Source organism: Bos mutus, chromosome 3 (genome assembly GCF_027580195.1).
Source record: "Bos mutus isolate GX-2022 chromosome 3, NWIPB_WYAK_1.1, whole genome shotgun sequence".
In the NCBI taxonomy this organism is placed as follows: domain Eukaryota; kingdom Metazoa; phylum Chordata; class Mammalia; order Artiodactyla; family Bovidae; genus Bos; species Bos mutus.
The window spans coordinates 93533696-93551811 of record NC_091619.1 but is presented as its reverse complement, the minus strand read 5'-3'; the positions used below and the strand labels follow the sequence as shown (position 1 = coordinate 93551811).

At 37.6% G+C, this 18116-nt stretch overlaps 1 protein-coding gene across 1 annotated transcript in view; it reads right to left on the bottom strand.

Moving 5' to 3' along the window:
- FAF1 (Fas associated factor 1) overlaps nt 1–18116 on the bottom strand; it is a 498603-nt gene that overhangs the window by 167153 nt on the left and 313334 nt on the right. Inside the window, exon 9 of the mRNA XM_070368090.1 lies at nt 6164–6259. Coding sequence (XP_070224191.1) covers nt 6164–6259 — 96 coding nt within the window. The remainder of the gene's footprint in view (nt 1–6163; nt 6260–18116) is intronic.

Below are 18116 nucleotides of genomic sequence, written 5' to 3'. Positions count from 1 at the left end.
TCCCAGGAGGAGAAGAGAGAGAGAAAGGACATGAGAAAATACTTGAAGAGATAATAGCTGAAAACTTCCCAAACATGGGAAAGGAAATAGTTAACCAAGTTCAGGAAGCAGAGAGTCCCAGGAAGGATAAACCCAAGGAGAAACAGACTTAGACGCATAGTAGTCAATCTGATAAGAATTAAAGACAGTGATAAAATATTAAAAGCAACAAGGGAAAAATGACAAATAACATAAGAGGGAACTCCCATCAGGCTATCAGCTGATTTCTCAATAGAAACTCTACAAGCCAGAAAGGAATGGCAAGATATATTTAAAATGATGAAAGGGAAGAACCTACAATCAAGAATATTCTACCCAGCAAGATTCTCCTTCAGATTTGATGGAGAAATCAAAAGCTTTCCAGACAAGCAGAAGTTAAGAGAATTCAGCACCACCAAACCAGCTTTACAACAAATGCTAAATGAACTTCTTTAGCCAGGAAACACAAGAGAAGGAAAAGACCTACAGCAAATAAACCCAAAACAATTAAGAAAATGGTAATAGGACCATTCATATCAATAATTACTTTAAATGTAAATGGATTAAATGACTGGGTGAAAGAAAACATGTGGATGTATGCACTTCCACTTACCACATCACTCTGCTTGATCTGCCCAAACTGTATGTAATTATTCTATACTGTTAAGCTAATTTTGTTCCAATTATTGCTTGCAATTGTAATTGACTTTTATTTTTTGTCTGGCTATAGATTGTGAAAACTGATAAACATGTTTTACTACTGTGATTCTGTAACTATTACTCATGTAATACCATTGTATCATGATTGGTCAACAGAAAAATAATAGAACTCTATATCACCTAAACTAGAATAAACTAGGATCTAATAGACAAACCTGTAATCACTTTTTAAAATCCAGATGCATATCAGAATTATCTTGAAATTTTTTGAAAAATACAAATGCTTAGGTATTGCTTTTTCTCCAGAGCTCCGTATTTATGTTTCTAATGAGCAGTCATGTTTAAAAATAACTGGACTATATGATGATCTTTTACTTTTATCTAGTTTGTTTCACTTTTTCTATTTCATATTCAGTGTTTCCTCTCATTTAGTTTATGTTCTCCAATTTCTCCATCTTTTTTTTGATGTTCTTCTTCAAGGCTTTATCAAATGTATTATAAAAGCTTTTGTACACACACACACACACACATATAAATATGTAAATATATATATATATATTTTAGAAAGCTTATGAATTTTTGCCTAACTAAAAAAATTATGACATTTTGGTTGTACTTGTTTGGCTTAGTATGAATAGAATGCTATATTTCTTATTAAAAATAGATATGCAACAAGAAACAAAGGTTTACTGTATAGCATAGGGAACTATAGTCAATATCTTATAGTAACTTATGATGGAAAAAATTTTCAAAAAAATAATATATGTGTATTTATATTAACTGAATCACCTTGATGAGCACCTGAAACACTGTAAGTCAACTATACTTCAATAAAATATATACATTAAAAAAAAAAACTGAAACACAAATTTTGGGCAATTATGTGCATTCAATTTCATTTAGTTAGCAACAAGCTCCTTTATGCAAAGACTGTTTTTGTTTATAGCCATATTCCTAACACTTATGCCAGTGTCAGGGGTAAAGATGTAATCAGAATTCACTGAATAACTACTGAATAAATCTTTTCTGCCAATTAAGCCAAAATCTAGGTATTCTTACCCTCTCCCTCTTTCTTCTCCCACAGATCCTGTCTGTCACCAGTCCTACTGATTTTCCTTCCAAAATATATCCTGAATCTATTTCCTTCTCTTTTTTGACTAGTGATGTTCTAGTTTAGGATCTCATTATCTTCTGCCTATACTAGTACAACAGATTCATATCTGATTTCTCTGTCTCTAGTCTTGCTTCCCTTACATCTAGCCTCTGCACAGCAGTCAAAATGTTTTTCTCTAAAATGTCCATTTGGGAGAAAAAAAAAAAAAAATCACCCTCCACTTAAAAGTCTTCTGGCTCCCCAGAGTTCCAGTTTCCAACTTGAGATATAAAAACCTATTCACCTTTGTCTCATCTCTTATCTTTCTTTGTCTCCCACTTTATTTTGCATGAATACCAAACTGCACTTAGGTCTCCCCATTCACTATATCAAATCATGCGATTTCCTCCAAATGGAATACTAATCCATGTTTCTTCATTTGGCTGTGACTCATTCTTTTCATTTTCATTTGATATGGATATAAATTGCTCTAGTTCCCCCTCTTCTTCTTTTTTTTAAAAAATATTCATTCACAAAGTATTTATTCTGTGGCTGGTATATACCAGGAGCTTTACTAGGTGTTGGCAATGGCACCCCACTCCAATACTCTTGCCTGGAGAATCCCATGGACAGAGAAGCCTGGTAGGCTGCAGTCCATGGGGTCACTAAGAGTTGGGCACGACTGAGTGACTTCACTTTCACTTTTCACTTTCATGCATTGGAGAAGGAAATGGCAACCCAGTCCAGTATTCTTGCCTGGAGAATCCCAGGGACAGAGGAGCCTGGTGGGCTGCCGTCTATGGGGTCGCACAGAGTCGGACATGACTGAAGCGACTTAGCAGCAGCAGCAGAGCTACAGAGGTAGATAAGGCAGACAAGGCTTTTGCCTACAAACATTCTTGAAAGTTATAGCACCCCTTTCCCCATAAGTGTGTTTCTCTAGTATCTTATGCTTATCTCACCTTTCTCATTAATTACATAATATGAAAATTTCAGTTTATATTCATTTGATCAGCACAGTAAGTATTCAATAGATGTCTGCTTAACTGAAATTACGAATCAATCGTTTTCACATTAACTATATTTTAAACTTGGGATTTTATTTTTGTTGTTGCTATTCTTGGAGTATTCCTCCTACTCTTACACTATCAACTGAGGATTGGACAACTCTCAAAAAACCTGGGTCCAGCCAGGGGTCCCTGTAATGTCCCAACCAAGCAGCTGGGATGAGGAAAGATAGGTACCTAGCTAAGGTACCTAGAAATATGGAAAGGTCGTTGAAAGGGAGGGGCTCCCCAGGTGGCACTAGTGGTAAAGACCCCATTTGCCAATGTGGAAGACATAGGAGATGTGGGTTCGATCTCTGGGTAGGGAAGATCCCCTGGAGGAGGACATGACAACTCACTCCAGTATTCTTGCTGGGAGAATCCCATGGACAGGGGAGCCTTGTGGGCTACAGTCCATAGGGTCGCAAAAGAGTCACACTACTGATGCAGCTTAGCATGCACATAAGCATTGAAAGGGAGCTCAGGAACAAGGGGAAGATGGGAAGAAATGAGAAAATATTAATTATAAGGAAAATATATTTGCAGGGTTAGAAGGACGATGTAAGAAAGAAAATTCCGCCAGTTAAAGAACACATAAGTACAATGCATAAAATTCAAAACCTGAATTTAACTACTGGTCTCAAATATCTTCTTCCTAACGCAAGGCTGAAGACAGTCAATAGCAAAGTGGTAATTATCTTGAAACACACAAAGTCATGTAAAAGAAGGGTTAAAACAAGAGGAAAGAAGTAGAACCACTGGGTTCTACACAGTTCTACACAGTCATAGCTTCTGATTTAATACAGGGTAGATAACAACAGCAAAGAAGGCAATGGCATCCCGCTCCAGTACTCTTGCCTGGAAAATCCCATGGATGGAGGAGCCTGGTAGGCTGCAGTCCATGGGGTCACTAAGAGTCAGACATGACTGAGCAAGTTTACTTTCACTTTTCACTTTCATGCATTGGAGAAGGAAATGGCAACACACTCCAGTGTTCTTGCCTGGAGGATCCCAGGGATGGGGGAGCCTAGTGGGCTGACATTTATGGGGTCGCACAGAGTCGGACACGACTGAAGTGACTTAGCAGCAGCAGCAGCAGCAGATACTAACAGAGATGCTCAACAATGGAACCAGTTGCCTCATGAGGACAGAACCCTGCCATTAGAGATAAAATGCAGATATTATTTTGTGTGAGCTCTTCCAGCACAAAGACTGGGATCCTAATGTTTGGCATGTAGAAGACATTGAAAAAATGTTTAAATAAATGAGGAATAAATGGATGGGCAAGTATAAGTCAAATAAAAAATTGCTCCAGTTTCATAATTCTATGACAACATAAAAACCAAGTCACAGCTCCTTTCCCATTTCTCACCACTGGATGAAGTGGTATATTTACTTAGCCAGGGAAGGAAAAATAATGGACTCATCCCAGAAAATCAGAGTTAAAGATATCCCCAAGGCTGTGGCTCTCTTAGTTTTACAAAGCTCCCTAACCCCACTCTACTTTCTTCCTTAATTAATCTTAAGTGTATGCCACCCTCTAATACGCTTTTCCTCAATTTATGGCATTGAATTCCTTCCACTGAAAGTGAAAAGTGAAAGTGGAAGTCCCGCATTCACGTCTGACTCTTTGTGACCCAATAGACTATACAGTCTATGGAATTCTCCAGGCCAGAATACTAGAGTGGGCTGTTGTTCCCTTCACCAGGGGATCTTCCCAATCCAGGGATCGAACCCAGGTCTCCTGCACAGTGGGCAGATTCTTTACCAGCTGAGCCACACACTCCACTGAACGGAATGCCCAAATAACACATATAATGGTGAGGGTGAGAAAAGGAAATGAAATGAAACAGGTAACTGTCACCTCTTAGATCATAAAATCATTAAGAATCCTGGATGGAGCTAGTTGGCTTCCTAATATTAGCAGATTTATTCATTAAAGGGTTGAAGCCATAACTTACTTTAGCCATTAAAAGTATACTCAAGCAATAAAAGGAAATATTTCAATAAATTGTTTTTGGCAGTTTCTGCCAAGCAGTGAAACTCAATATTATTTTTCCCTTCATGAGGAATTAGCGAGATAGTGTTGGAAAAAATGGTGTGGGCTCTTTAAAGGAAATTAACATTTTTAGAAACCTAAAGAAATAGTATGGTAGTATTTACAGTGGGGGGAAAATCTTCCTTCCTTATGGATTTCCAAAAATTGAGTAGCAAATTGTCATTTTCACAGGATGATCATAGATTACAACTTCAGTTATTCAGTCCCTTTTTCTCTTTTACATATTTAAATGATGCAATTACGTATTCAGAGAATAGTGGGAGAGGTTTTGTGGCAGCTTCCATAATAAATGTCCAAAATATTTAAGCTTAAATAAAAATTTGCAACCATATTTTGTATAGAATGTAAATGGAAAAGGTTTTACTGGACTAATTTAAACTTTTGAAGGACTTCCCTGGTGGTCCAGTGGCTAAGACTCCATGCTTCCAACTCAAGGAGCCTGGGGTATGATTCCTGGTCTGGGAATTAGACACCACATGCCAAAACTAAGAGCTCCCATGGGGTAACTAAAGATCGAACCTGCCCCCACTGCACTGGAAGCACAGAGTCTTAACCACTGGACGACCAGTAAGTCCCCCAAAATACTTCTAAAACTGATAAATTGCAATGTCCAGGCTGTCTTTCTCATTCCCTTATACCCGAGTCATGGCTGGACACAGCGCTATTGTACCCAAGGAAAAGATTCTGCCTTTTAAATAGTTCAGACCTGCAAAGACACATACAGGCATACCACATATATAAACATGTTCAATCTCCTTGCTCCTCTTTGTTTCTACAGCACCCTGTAATGCACTGCTGCCACTGCATTTATTACATTTGCCATTATTATTGGTTTACTAATGTATCACCTTTGACTCTGAGCACCTTGGTATAGGTACATTGTTATTCATCTTTGTTCCCTAGTATTGAGGACAATGTTTGGCACACACAATGTGATCCAGCTCAATGAGTTAAAGGACCTTCAGAATGAATTCTAATAAATGTAGTCTACTATACAGTCAGCAACTAAAAAATTCCTTTGTTAGCCTGACAATTCTAAGTAAAAATCATTTCAGCTGATCCACCCCAATTCTGTCTGTTTGAAACATGAAACTTATAGAACAAGAAGAAGCACATTAGCAATAATTTTGCTCGGAAAGTTTCCGCCTTTAAGAATTTACTGAAATGTTATTCATGCTACATTAACTCTACCTATTGTTTGCTGTGGCAGATAAAAGAGAATAGGAAGTGGGCAGGTGAGTGGAGGACAGACGTTATGTTTGATGAAAAGCTAGCAAACATGCTTACCTCTTCAGACTGCTCCCGGGTCTGTGCAGGTGAAGATCTTCTTCCCACTGTAAGTCGATGGCAGGGATAAGAGAGCCCTGATTCAGCAAGACACATCTGCAAAATGTAGAATCCACCATTTGTAAACAAAATGAGGTCATATTTTACAAAAAAATTATATTTAGACATTTTCTATTATTTCTGAAGCAAAATTAAAGTTCACTCTAGTAGTCTAGGCATTACATTCAAAGGAAGGCTTTACAAATCTGAAATTTTTCCACATATAAATGTCACATTGGTCAAGGCTAGTTTTTATCATACAATAGGCTGGCGCTTCAGGAAACTGCAGCAAGCCGAAAATAAAGCTAATCATATACACCTCCCCACCCTACCATGTCTGCTATTTTTCTGAGCAGGAGAATAACACCTCCATTTCTCAATTCCCAAGGCAATACTCTATAATCTTGTTTCAAAGTGTATCTAGAAGACTGTTTGCTGAAGGCATTAAAAAACATTTCTATACAATGTAACAATGTCATTTATGATCAAATCAATATTAATCCACAAGTTCAGATCATTATAGCTGATGAGTCTATAATACTTAAAAAGTACCTAGCACAGTACCTGGCACAGACATTTAGTTTTATTGCCATTATGATCTAAAACACTAACCAAGTTTAGCCAAACCAATGAAATTAACATATATTAATTTCTATTGAATTTTATAGTGGGTCAGATATTAAATAACTATTTTGAGATTTAAATTAAATTTAGGGAAATGAGAACATGTTCAGTTCATGTTCGAGTTCAGTTCCATTGCTCAGTTGTGTCCGACTCTTTGAGACCTCATGAACTGCAGCACATCAAACCTCCCTGTCCATCACCAACTCCCGGAGTTTACTTAAACTCAAGTCCTTTGAGTTGGTGATGCCATCCAACCATCTCATTCTCTATCATTCCCTTCTCCGCCCACCTTCAATCTCTCCCAGTATCAAGGTCTTTTCCAGTGAGTCAGTTCTTAGCATAAGGTGGCCAAAGTATTGGAGTTTCAGCTTTGGCATCAATCCTTTCAATGAATATTCAGGATTGATTTCCTTTAGGATGGACTGGTTGGATCTTCTTGCTGTCCAAAGGACTCTCAAGAGTTTTCTCCAACATCACAGTTCAAAAGCATCAATTCTTCAGCACTCAGCTTTCTTTATAGTCCAACTCTCACACCTATACATGACTACTAGAAAAACCATAGCTTTGACTAGACGGACCTTTGTTGACAAAGTAATATCTCTGCTTTCTAATAAGCTGTCTAGGTTGGTCATAACTTTTCTTCCAAGGAGTAAGTCTTTTAATTTCATGGCTGCAGTCACCATCTGCAGTGATCTTGGAGTCCCCAAAAATAGTCTGTCACTGTTTCCACTGTTTCCCCTCTATCTGCCATGAAGTAATGGGACCAGATGCCATGATCTTAGCTTTCTGAATGCTGAGTTTTAAGCCAACTTTTTCACTCTCCTCTTTCACTTTCATCAAGAGGCTCTTAAGTTCTTCTTCATTTTCTGCCATAAGGTGGTGTCCTCTACATATCTGAGGTTCTTGATATTTCTCCCAGCAATCTTGATTCCAGCTTGTGCTTCATCCAGCCCAGCGTCTCTCATGATGTAATCTGCATATAAGTTAAATAAGCAGGGTGACAATATACAGCCTTGATGTATTCCTTTCCCGATTTGGAACCAGTATGTTGTTCCATGTCTAGTTCTGACTGTTGCTTCTTGACCTGCATACAGACTTCTCAGGAGGCACGTAAGGTGGTCTGGTATGCCCATCTCCTTAAGAATTTTCCACAGTTTGTTGTGATCCACACAGTCAAAGGCTTTGGTACAGTCAATAAAGCAGAAGTAGATGTTTTTCTGGAACTCTTGCTTTTTCGACGATCCAGTGGATGTTGGAAACTTGATCCTGGTTCCTCTGCCTTTTCTAAAACCAGCTTGAACATCTGGAAGTTCACAGTTCACGTACTGTTGAAGACTCACTTGGAGAATTTTGAGCATTACCTTGCTAGCATGTGAGATGAGTGCAATTGTGTGGTAGTTTGAGCATTCTTTGGAATTGCCTTCCTTTGGGATTGGAATGAAAATTGACTTTTTCTAGTCCTGTGGCCATTGGTGAGTTTTCCAAATTTGCTGGCATACTGAGTGCAGCACTTTCAGAGCATTATCTTTTAGAATTTGAAATAGCTCAACTGGAATTCCATCACCTCCACTAGCTTTGTTCGTAGTGATGCTTCTGAAGGCCCATTTGACTTCGAATTCCAGGATGTCTGGCTCTAGTTGAGTGATCACACCATCGTGATTATCTGGGTCATGAAGATCTTTTTTGTACAGTTCTTCTGTGTATTCTTGCCACCTCTTCTTAATATTTCCTGCTTCTGTTATGTGCATACCATTTCTGTCCTTATTGTGCCTATCTTTTCATGAAAAGCTCCCTTGGTATCTCTAATTTTCTTAAACAGAATGGTTCTATGAAGACCTACAAGACCTAGAACTAACACCCAAAAAAGATGGCCTTTTCACTGTACTGGACTGAAATGCAAAAGTAGGAAGTCAAGAAATACCTGGAGTAACAGGCAAATTTGGCCTTGGAGTACAAAACAAAGCAGGGGAAAGGCTAACAGAGTTTTGCCAATAGAACGTGTTGATCATAGCAAACACCCTCTTCCAACAACACAAGAGAAGACTCTACACATGGACATCACCAGATGGTCAATACTGAAATCAGACTGATTACATTCTTTGTAGCCAAAGATGGAGAAGCTCTATATAGTCTGCAAAAACAAGACTAAGAGATGACTGTGGCTCAGATCATCAACTCCTTATTGCCAAATTCAGACTTTAACTGAAGGAAGTAGGGAAAACCACTAGACCATTCAGGTATGACCTAAATCAAATCCCTTATGATTATACAGTGGAAGTGACAAATAGATTCAAGGGATTAGATCTGATAACAGAGTGCCTGAAGAACTATGGACGGAGGTTCATCACACTGTACAGGAAGTAGTGATCAAGATCATCCCAAACAAAAAGAAATGCAAAAAGGCAAAATGGCTGTCTGAGGAAGCCTTACAAATAGCTATGAAAAGAAGAGAAGCGAAAGGCAAAGGAGAAAAGGAAAGATACACCCATTTGAATGCAGAGTTCCAAAGAATAGCAAGGAGAGATAAGAAAGCCTTCTTCAGTGATCAATGCAAAGAAACAGAGGAAAACAATAGAATGGAAAGAGTACATGTTACATTTGTCTATAAAAAGAAACTCACAAACACTGAATAGCCTAAAGATGTATTTTTTCCTTGGTGGTAGTAAAATGATACATATTTAATGTAATGATGATATAAAGTTTTTATTATTAGAAATAAAATAGGGTATCCATTAGCACACTGGAAACATCCACTGTAACTTTTGGGGAGCTGTGAGTTAAACTGACATATGAGGAAACCCAAATATCTGCAAATTCATAAGTACCAGACTTAATAGTGGGTTAGTTCTAACTACACTTCAACCATGTGTTATAGTTAGGCTAATTATCTGAAGACAAATAATGGAATGGAAAAAATAAATGTCACCTAAATATCTACATAGTTTCAATCATGTGCAGTGTATGCTGTCATATGGATTATACAAAAATCATATCTTTGATTATGGTTATCTTTCTTTTAGCCTCATTAGTGGTTTTTGTTTGTTTGCTTCTGCATCTAGATATTTTGGCAGTGTACTTTACAAATGCTAGAAGACCTGATTAACACAACAAACAAATAAAACTTCACTGATTCTGTCATTTCTATCCACCAACATAATTATCACAATTAGCTCAATTTATTTCATTTCAGTACAAATAAAAGCAAAGCTAAGTTGGATAAGAAGCATAAGCTAAATTTCAAGCCACACTGCTTTCATTTTTCCATTTGAAAAAAGTTCTCCTCCCCCACTCTGAAATCCTCTGGTAATGAAATAGTAATGATGGTAAATGTCACTGACAATCAGAAGCAGTGCAGTGTAATGGAAAGAGACCTGGAGGAGGCAGAAAAATCTCAATTTAAGTACTGCCCAGCCTCCTGATCTTGGAATAGTCATTTCTCTATTCTAAGCTAGAGTTTCCTCTTTTATTAATTGAGGTGAGTAATCCCTGCCCTAACTACTTCAATGGACTCTTGAAAGGGTTAAATAGGATAAGATAAAAAGATGGCTTTGAAACTATATTGAAATAGCCAAAGAGCTTTTTATCACTCCAACAGGACTGAGGGAAGAAAAATAGTGATTAACTTCCACTGTGACTATCACTGCATACAGTCCAATCGTAAATCAAAAAAGGATATATTTTAGGAGGAACTGGAGGAAGACACGCACTAAAAGTACCTGGCACTACAAATGGACTGGCTTTGTAATGGGCTTGTCTCCACAGTTATCAACATTAACCTTCTTCATTGTTGTTGTTTAGTCGCTAAGTCTTGTCTGACTCTTGCAAACCCATGGATTGTAGCTCACCAGGTTCCTCTGTCCATAGGATATTCCAGGCAAGAATACTGGAGTGAGTTGCCATTTCCTTCTCCAGGGGATCTTCCTGACACAGGTTAGAATCTGACTCTCTTGCATTGGCAGGCAGATTCTTTATCACTGAGCCACCAACTTTTCCCATAGCTACTAATAATTCCTGAAGATAAGAAGACAGTGATCAGTACTTTCTCTTCAGTCTACAGGTGACCAGGTAGGCCTCACTCTGCACTGAGGAAATTAAAGGGTCAGGAATTTTTAAGTTACTAGGTGCCCAGTGCTGATTAAACATAAGGCATTATGTCTATTTTAAAGGAACATATATACCAGTTGGGGAGATTTACATAGGAACAGAGACAGAAAAAGGATAATTACTGCAGTCTCAGTAGAGCTGGGGACCTTTCGGAGGGACAAATTACTCAGTCATTTCAAGAAGTTAGCACCAAAGTTTTGCTATGACTCATGACAAAAACTTATAACAGATGTGAAGTTAGAAGGCTGAGGTTCCAGGCTGGCTAAAGCACTCAAGTTGCCCAATGATAATGGGCAAAATCACTTAGAATTTTTGTACTTCAGGGTTCTTACTTAGAAAATGATGTAATACAATCTGTCCTTAATTTATAAGATAGGGTAATACAATCTGTTCTCTCTCTCTCACAGAGTTGGTATGAAGATCCAGAAAGATAATGTATGTGAAATCAGATGTGAAATCAGTATTATCACTGGAGTATTTATTTTGCAAGAAACTGGAAAAAGAAAAAGATTATGGCTGCAGGTTTGTTTGAGTTTATAGTTTAAAATTTTACATTTAGATATACATACATTATAATAATTAATTAACCTCTACATAAAGGTAATCTTTCAATCACAAGATTGCTTTAACCTAATACAATGAAGGATTGTGACTCATTTCAAAATCTGTTTCAAGTCTTTATTCAGTTTTTTCTGGTTATGTTAGACTTAATTCTCTGACCTTCCATCATGGTAGATGAAGAGATTCAAAATGGGTTCAAAAATTCAACATAGAATAAAGTCAAGAAACCTTCATTTTATTATTTAATTCTACACAACTGCCACAAATCTGGGTGTATAATCTTCTGGACACTGAAGGATTGGGAAGACTGACAAAAAAGTACAGTTTTTATGACTAAAATATCACTGGTATCACTCATTGCATATCTTTATGCTAAAATGGGTATGTTGTTGAATGGGTTTTGTTGAAAGGGTTGAATGGGCAAAGGATTTTGTTATATATTTATTAAGACTTTTTCTTAAAGAGTAATTTTAGGTGTACAATAAAATGGAAAGCAAAGTACAGACGTTGCTCAAGTTATTTATATAAAATGGCATAGTATAGTCAGCCCGCTTTTATCTGCAGGTTCAGCATCTGTGGATTCAAACAACTGCAGATTGAAATCCACAGATAGGAAGGCTGATTGTATGCATTTAAAGTTCATCTATGTCTTGCCATGTCTTAAAAGTTCATTTACTTTCAGTGTTGAATGATATTCCTGGATTTGCCGTGGTTCATCCATTCACCTATTGAAGGACATCTTGGTTGCTTCCAGGTTAAGGCAATTATGAATAAAGCTTATATATAAAGTGGAGAGGACAAAAACTTGTAAGTCTACCATTGTACTAGATTCTATGAGGGCAAGAATGGAGCCTGTTTGTCTAGTTATTGCCTCAGTTTATCATTAAGAAAATTGTTAATAATAATTGAGTGAAAAAAGAAAAATGTCTCTGAGATGAAAATAAATGGCTCTAATGCACATGGGAATCAGATATGACTATTATAACACCTAAAAAACAACAAATTGGAGGAAAGACACAGCATAAAGAAATTCCATAAGACACTCACATCCCTAAAACAACAAAGTACATGATTAGGTTCTATATAAAATTTTCTCACTGAAAAGGTTACCTTTTATTTGAAGGTTTACAAAAGTTCTCATATTGCAGGGTGCTTCCTCAAATACTTCAAGCTGAACGACAACAGACTATTTGAGAAAGAGTATTTGGGAAAGACTATTTGGGAAAGAATTAGCCTGAAATAACGCTTCCCCTCTCCTGTCAATGATGCTTGAGATGCTTACAGAGCACCTCTGTCAGAACTGGTTAATAAAGCAGACAAGGATTCTTAATACCAACTTCATGATTATTCTTAGAGGTATGATCTCACAACTGCAAGTGTTGGAAGTCCTTATAAATAAGTCTTTAAAAGATATTTTGAAGAATGTTTTGGCTTCCCTGGTGGCTCAGACAGAAAAAAATTCACCTGGGTTGGGAAGATTCCCTGAAGAAAGGAATGGCAACCTACTCCAGTATTCTTGCCTGGAGAATTACTAGGACAGAGGAGCCTGGTGGGCTATAGTCCGTGGGGATGCAAAGAGTCAGACATGGCTGAGCGACTAACACTTGGGAAGATGATGATATATACCTGTAATACAGATGATTACAAACAAAAACTCCACAGATGCCCTAACGATACATAATAGAAATGGTATTACACTAGTACTTTTTCACAAGGTAGGGATAAGGCTGAGCTAATATGTGTAAAGCATTAAGAACATTGTCTAGCCACAGTAGATGCTCAACAAACACTCCTTTTGTTACTCTGTGAATGAGGACTTGTAGTTTGGGATAAAATGACCAGTGAGAACATGAAAACACTGATTCAAAATAATGTTAAATTAATGAATTAATTTGACAGGTATATATTCTATTACATTAACACAAAACGTTTATGTATTTAAACTGTTCAACAAACTCTCCTCTTTTCAAAACTAAGGGATTTTACAGTACTTTTATTTCAAAAATAAGACCACATTTTTAAAGCATGATAGCCACAATAGGGCTTCCTTGGTGGCTCAGAGGTTAAAGTATCTGCCTCCAACGCAGGAGACCCGGATTCGATCCCTGGGTTGGGAAGATCCCCTGGAGAAGGAAATGGCAACCCACTCCAGTACTCTTGTCTGGAGAATCCCATGGACGGAGGAGCCTGGTTGGCTACAGTCCATGGGGTCACAAAGAGTCGGACAGGACTGAGGGACTTCACTTTCACTTTCTACAGTAGGCAAGAATTCAAGCTGATTCTTCCTGTCAGCTGATGACAAAACTGTAATAGGGTAGAACAAATGAAACTCCATATTGGATCTGTTTCTTTTACTTTAAACTCTGTATTCTATTGCTTTTTCTAAAGTTAAGAATGTTGCCTATAGTGTGGAAATAAACAGGAAAGAACATTCTCAAGGTTCTGATCTTCAAAGGTATAATATTTTTCCATTCAAATAGAGACAAAAAGCGGCAGAACAGAGAGTAACATTTGTCTTGTTGGAGGTTTACAGGAATATTGTAATCTGACCTACCTATGAGGACAGCTGCAAGAACAAAGGATTCTGGCACCAAGAAGTTTGCAACAACCAATCACATGCCCTCTCCTTTTACTATAAAAGAAGCCTGAATTCTAAGTCAGATATGATGGTTCTTTGGGACACTAGTCCACTATCTTCTCAGTCTGCTGGCTTTCTGAATCAAGTCACTATTCCCTGCTTTAACAACTCAATTTATCGGCCTGTCATGTGGCAAGCTATATAAGTTTGAACTTGGTAACACTAAAAGACAGCAAATTTGTTTTTAAATTAAAGAAAAATGACCCAAATCAAGTAAATCTGCTGTGTTAATGTTAATAAGTAATCCAAGGAAAGTGCAGGCACTTAAAAATTCTGGTGAATAGTTAAAGGAACTCATTCTATTTAACAACAGGGGAAGGCTGAATGTACCACGGACTTTTTAAATTAATAATACACATTTGAAGTCCATCTATGTCTTTTCATGGCTTGAGAGTTCATTTCTTTTTAGTGGGGAAGAATAATAACCCATTGTCTGCATGTACTATAGTTTATTCATCCATCTACCTCCTGAAGGACATATTGATTGCTTCCAGGTTATGGCAATTAGGAATAAAGCTTCTATAAACATCTGTGTTTAGGTTTTTGTGTGGCCATAAGTTTTCCACTCCCTTCGGTAAATACTAAAGAGCACAACTGCTAGATCATATGGTAAGAGTATATTTATTTTGGTAAGAAACTGCCAAACTGTCTTCCAAAGTGGCTGCACCATTTTGGATTCCCACCAGTAATGAATGAGAGTTCCTGTCACTCCATGTTCTCACCAGCAGTTGGTGCTATCAGTGCTCTGGATTTTGGCCATTCTAATAAGTGTGTAGTGGTATTTCACTGTTCTTTTAATTTGCACTTCCTGATGACATATAATGTAGCATCTTTTCCTATGGCTATTTGTTATCTGTGTATCTTCTTTTGGTGAGGTGTCTCCTAAGGTCTTTGACCCTTTTTTTTGAGTTGTTTGTTTTCTTGTTGAGTTTGAAGAGTCTTTTGTATATTTTGGATAAGAGTCCTATATCAAATGTATCTTTTGAAGATATTTTCTTCCAGTTTGTGGCCTGTCTTCTAACTCTCTTGAAAGCAAGGACTTTAAGAATAAGAGTGTCCTGAGTTCAAAATCACTTTTGCTAGTCACTGTGTGACTATTTACTCAAATAAATATTTTATGTCTCTTAAGTTCAGTTTCTTTTTATATAAAATGGATAACATTACCTCTGCTAACAGGCTCTCTGAGAGGATACATTTGCCACATGTAGATATTCCATCATCTAGTTCAGCTCAGTTCAATTGCTCAGTCGTGTCCGACTCTTTGCGACCCCACGGACTGCAGCACTCCAGGCCTTCCTGTCCATTGAGTCGGTGATGCCATCCAACCATCTCATCCTCTGTTGTCTCCTCCTCCTGCCTTCAATCTTTCCCAGCATCAAGGTCTTTTCAAATGAGTCAGCTCTTTGCATCAGGTGGCCAAAGTATTGGAGTTTCAGCTTCAACATCAGTCCTTCCAATGAATATTCAGGACTGATTTCCTTTAGGATGGACTGGTTGGATCTCCTTGCAGTCCAAGGGACTCTCAAGAATCTTCTCCAACACCACAGTTCAAAAGCATCAATTCTTTGGTGCTCAGCTTTCTTTATAGTCCAACCCTCACATCCATACATGACTACTGGAAAAACCATAGCCTTGACTAGGCAGACCTTTGTTGGCAAAGTAATGTCTCTGCTTTTTAATAAGTTTTCTAGGTTGGTCATAACTTTTCTTCTAAGGAGTAAGCGTCTTTTAATTTCATGGCTGCAATCACCATCCGCAGTGATCTTGGAGCCACCAAAAATAAAGCTGTCACTGTTTCCACTGTTTCCCCATCTATTTGCCATGAGTGATGGGACCAGATGCACTGATCTTAGTTTTCTGAATGCTGAGTTTTAAGCCAACTTTTTCACTCTCCTCTTTCACTTTCATCAAGAGGCTCTTAAGTTCTTTTTCACTTTCTGCCATAAGGTGGTGTCCTCTACATATCTGAGGTTCTTGATATTTCTCCCGGCAATCGTGATTCCAGCTTGTGCTTCATCCAGCCCAGTGTCTCTCATGATGTAATCTGCATATAAGTTAAATAAGCAGGGTGACAATATACAGCCTTGACGTACTCCTTTTCCTATTTGGAACCAGCTGTTGTTCCATGTCCAGTTCTAACTGTTGCTTCCTGACCTGCATACAGATTTCTCAAGAGGGAAGTCAGGTGGTCTGGTATTCCCATCTCTTGAAGAATTTTCCACAGTTTGTTGTGATCCACACAGTCAGGTTTTGGCATAGTCAATAAAGTCATCATTTAGTGAATACTCTTAAATCTACGAAGTTTTTTCTTTACCTTTTACAGAAAGTATTCAGTATTTTCTTAGGAAGACATTAACTATCCCAACTAGTTCTCAAAGTATGGTGTATAGATACAAGGTTCTCTTTAGTCTTGGTTTTTTAAATTTCTACAATGTTGTGTTGGTTTCTGTCATACAACAACATGAATCAACCATAATTATACACATATTCCCTCCCTCTGGAGCCTCCCTTCTTTCCTCTCATCCCTCCCCTCTAGGTCATCACAGAACACCAGAGTTAGCTCCCTGTGTTATGTAACAACTTCCCACCAGTTATCCATTTCACACTTGATAGTGTATATATGTTCATGCTGCTTTCTCCATTTGTTCCACTCCCTCCCTCCTTCACTGTGTTCACAAGTCTATTCTCTACATCTGCATCTCCATTCGTTCCCTGCAAATAGGTTCACCAATATCATTTTTCTTAATTCCATATATATGTGTTATTATAACAATATTTTTGTTTTTGTCTTTCTGACTTAGTTCACTCTGTTTAACAGGCACTAGGTTTATCCACTTCACTAAAGTTGACTCAAATTCATTATTTTTATGGTTCAGTAACATTCCACTATATATATGTACCACACATCTTCTTTATCCATTCATCTGTTGATGGACATCTGGATTGCTTCCATTTCTTGACTACTGTAAACAATACTGCCATGAACATAGGGGTACATGAGATACAATTTTCAGTAACCTTTTAGGGTTCCCATAAAACCAAAATAATTTTTGAAATAAACACATAGATAGTATTTGATTTTTTCACTGTGTTTATACAGATGGTAAAAAATCAATGTGTGCTAATGTGTGTGCTAAGTCACTTCAGTGTGTGCTAAGTCACTTCAGTCATGTCCAACTTGGTGTAACCCTATGGGGTCATAGCCTGCCAGGCTTCTCTGTCCATGGGATTCTTCAGGCAAGAATACTGGAGTGGTTTGCTGTGTTCTCCTCCAGGGGTTCTTCTTGACCCTGGGATTGAACTTGCATCTCTTATTTCTACCAGCTCTAGCAGGTGGGTTCCTTACCACTAGTGCCACCTGCGAAGCCTGAAAACTGCTGATAACCTGAGCACAAACCAAAGTAGTGATACTATATTGTGTTAAAGTCTTCAATACCATGTATTCATTGTAAAAACACCGATTTCCCTAAAGAATGTTCCTGATGAATGGGCAATTTTATTAGTTTTAATTAAACCTGACTTGAGTACAAGCCTTTTAATATTCTATGTGACAACTAGGAAGCATGCATAACGCACTCATACTGCACAGCAGAGAATTATGACTGTGCAGAGCGAAAAGCACTTATGTAATTATCTGAGTTGTATTCCGAACCAGCTACTTTTCCCAGGGAACACTATTATTACTTAAATAACTGGCAGACGAACTATGGTTATTCAGATTTAGGTGTTAGGATTTCCCAACAAAATGAATGAAGCAAGCTTGTTATCTCAAGGCACAAATCTGACAATATTAATTGCCAATGACAAAATTTGAGTTTTCAAGATTAAAAATTAAAATTTTGGAAAACCACTGATTGCTACCATGCAATCAATATGCTCCTTAATGCCTAAAGACTTTTCTAATGAGATTGGAGGTGATATTAACAGAGTGATTTTTTTTGACATTATATAATGCTCTTTTTCAACATTAGAAAATGTGTGTAATTC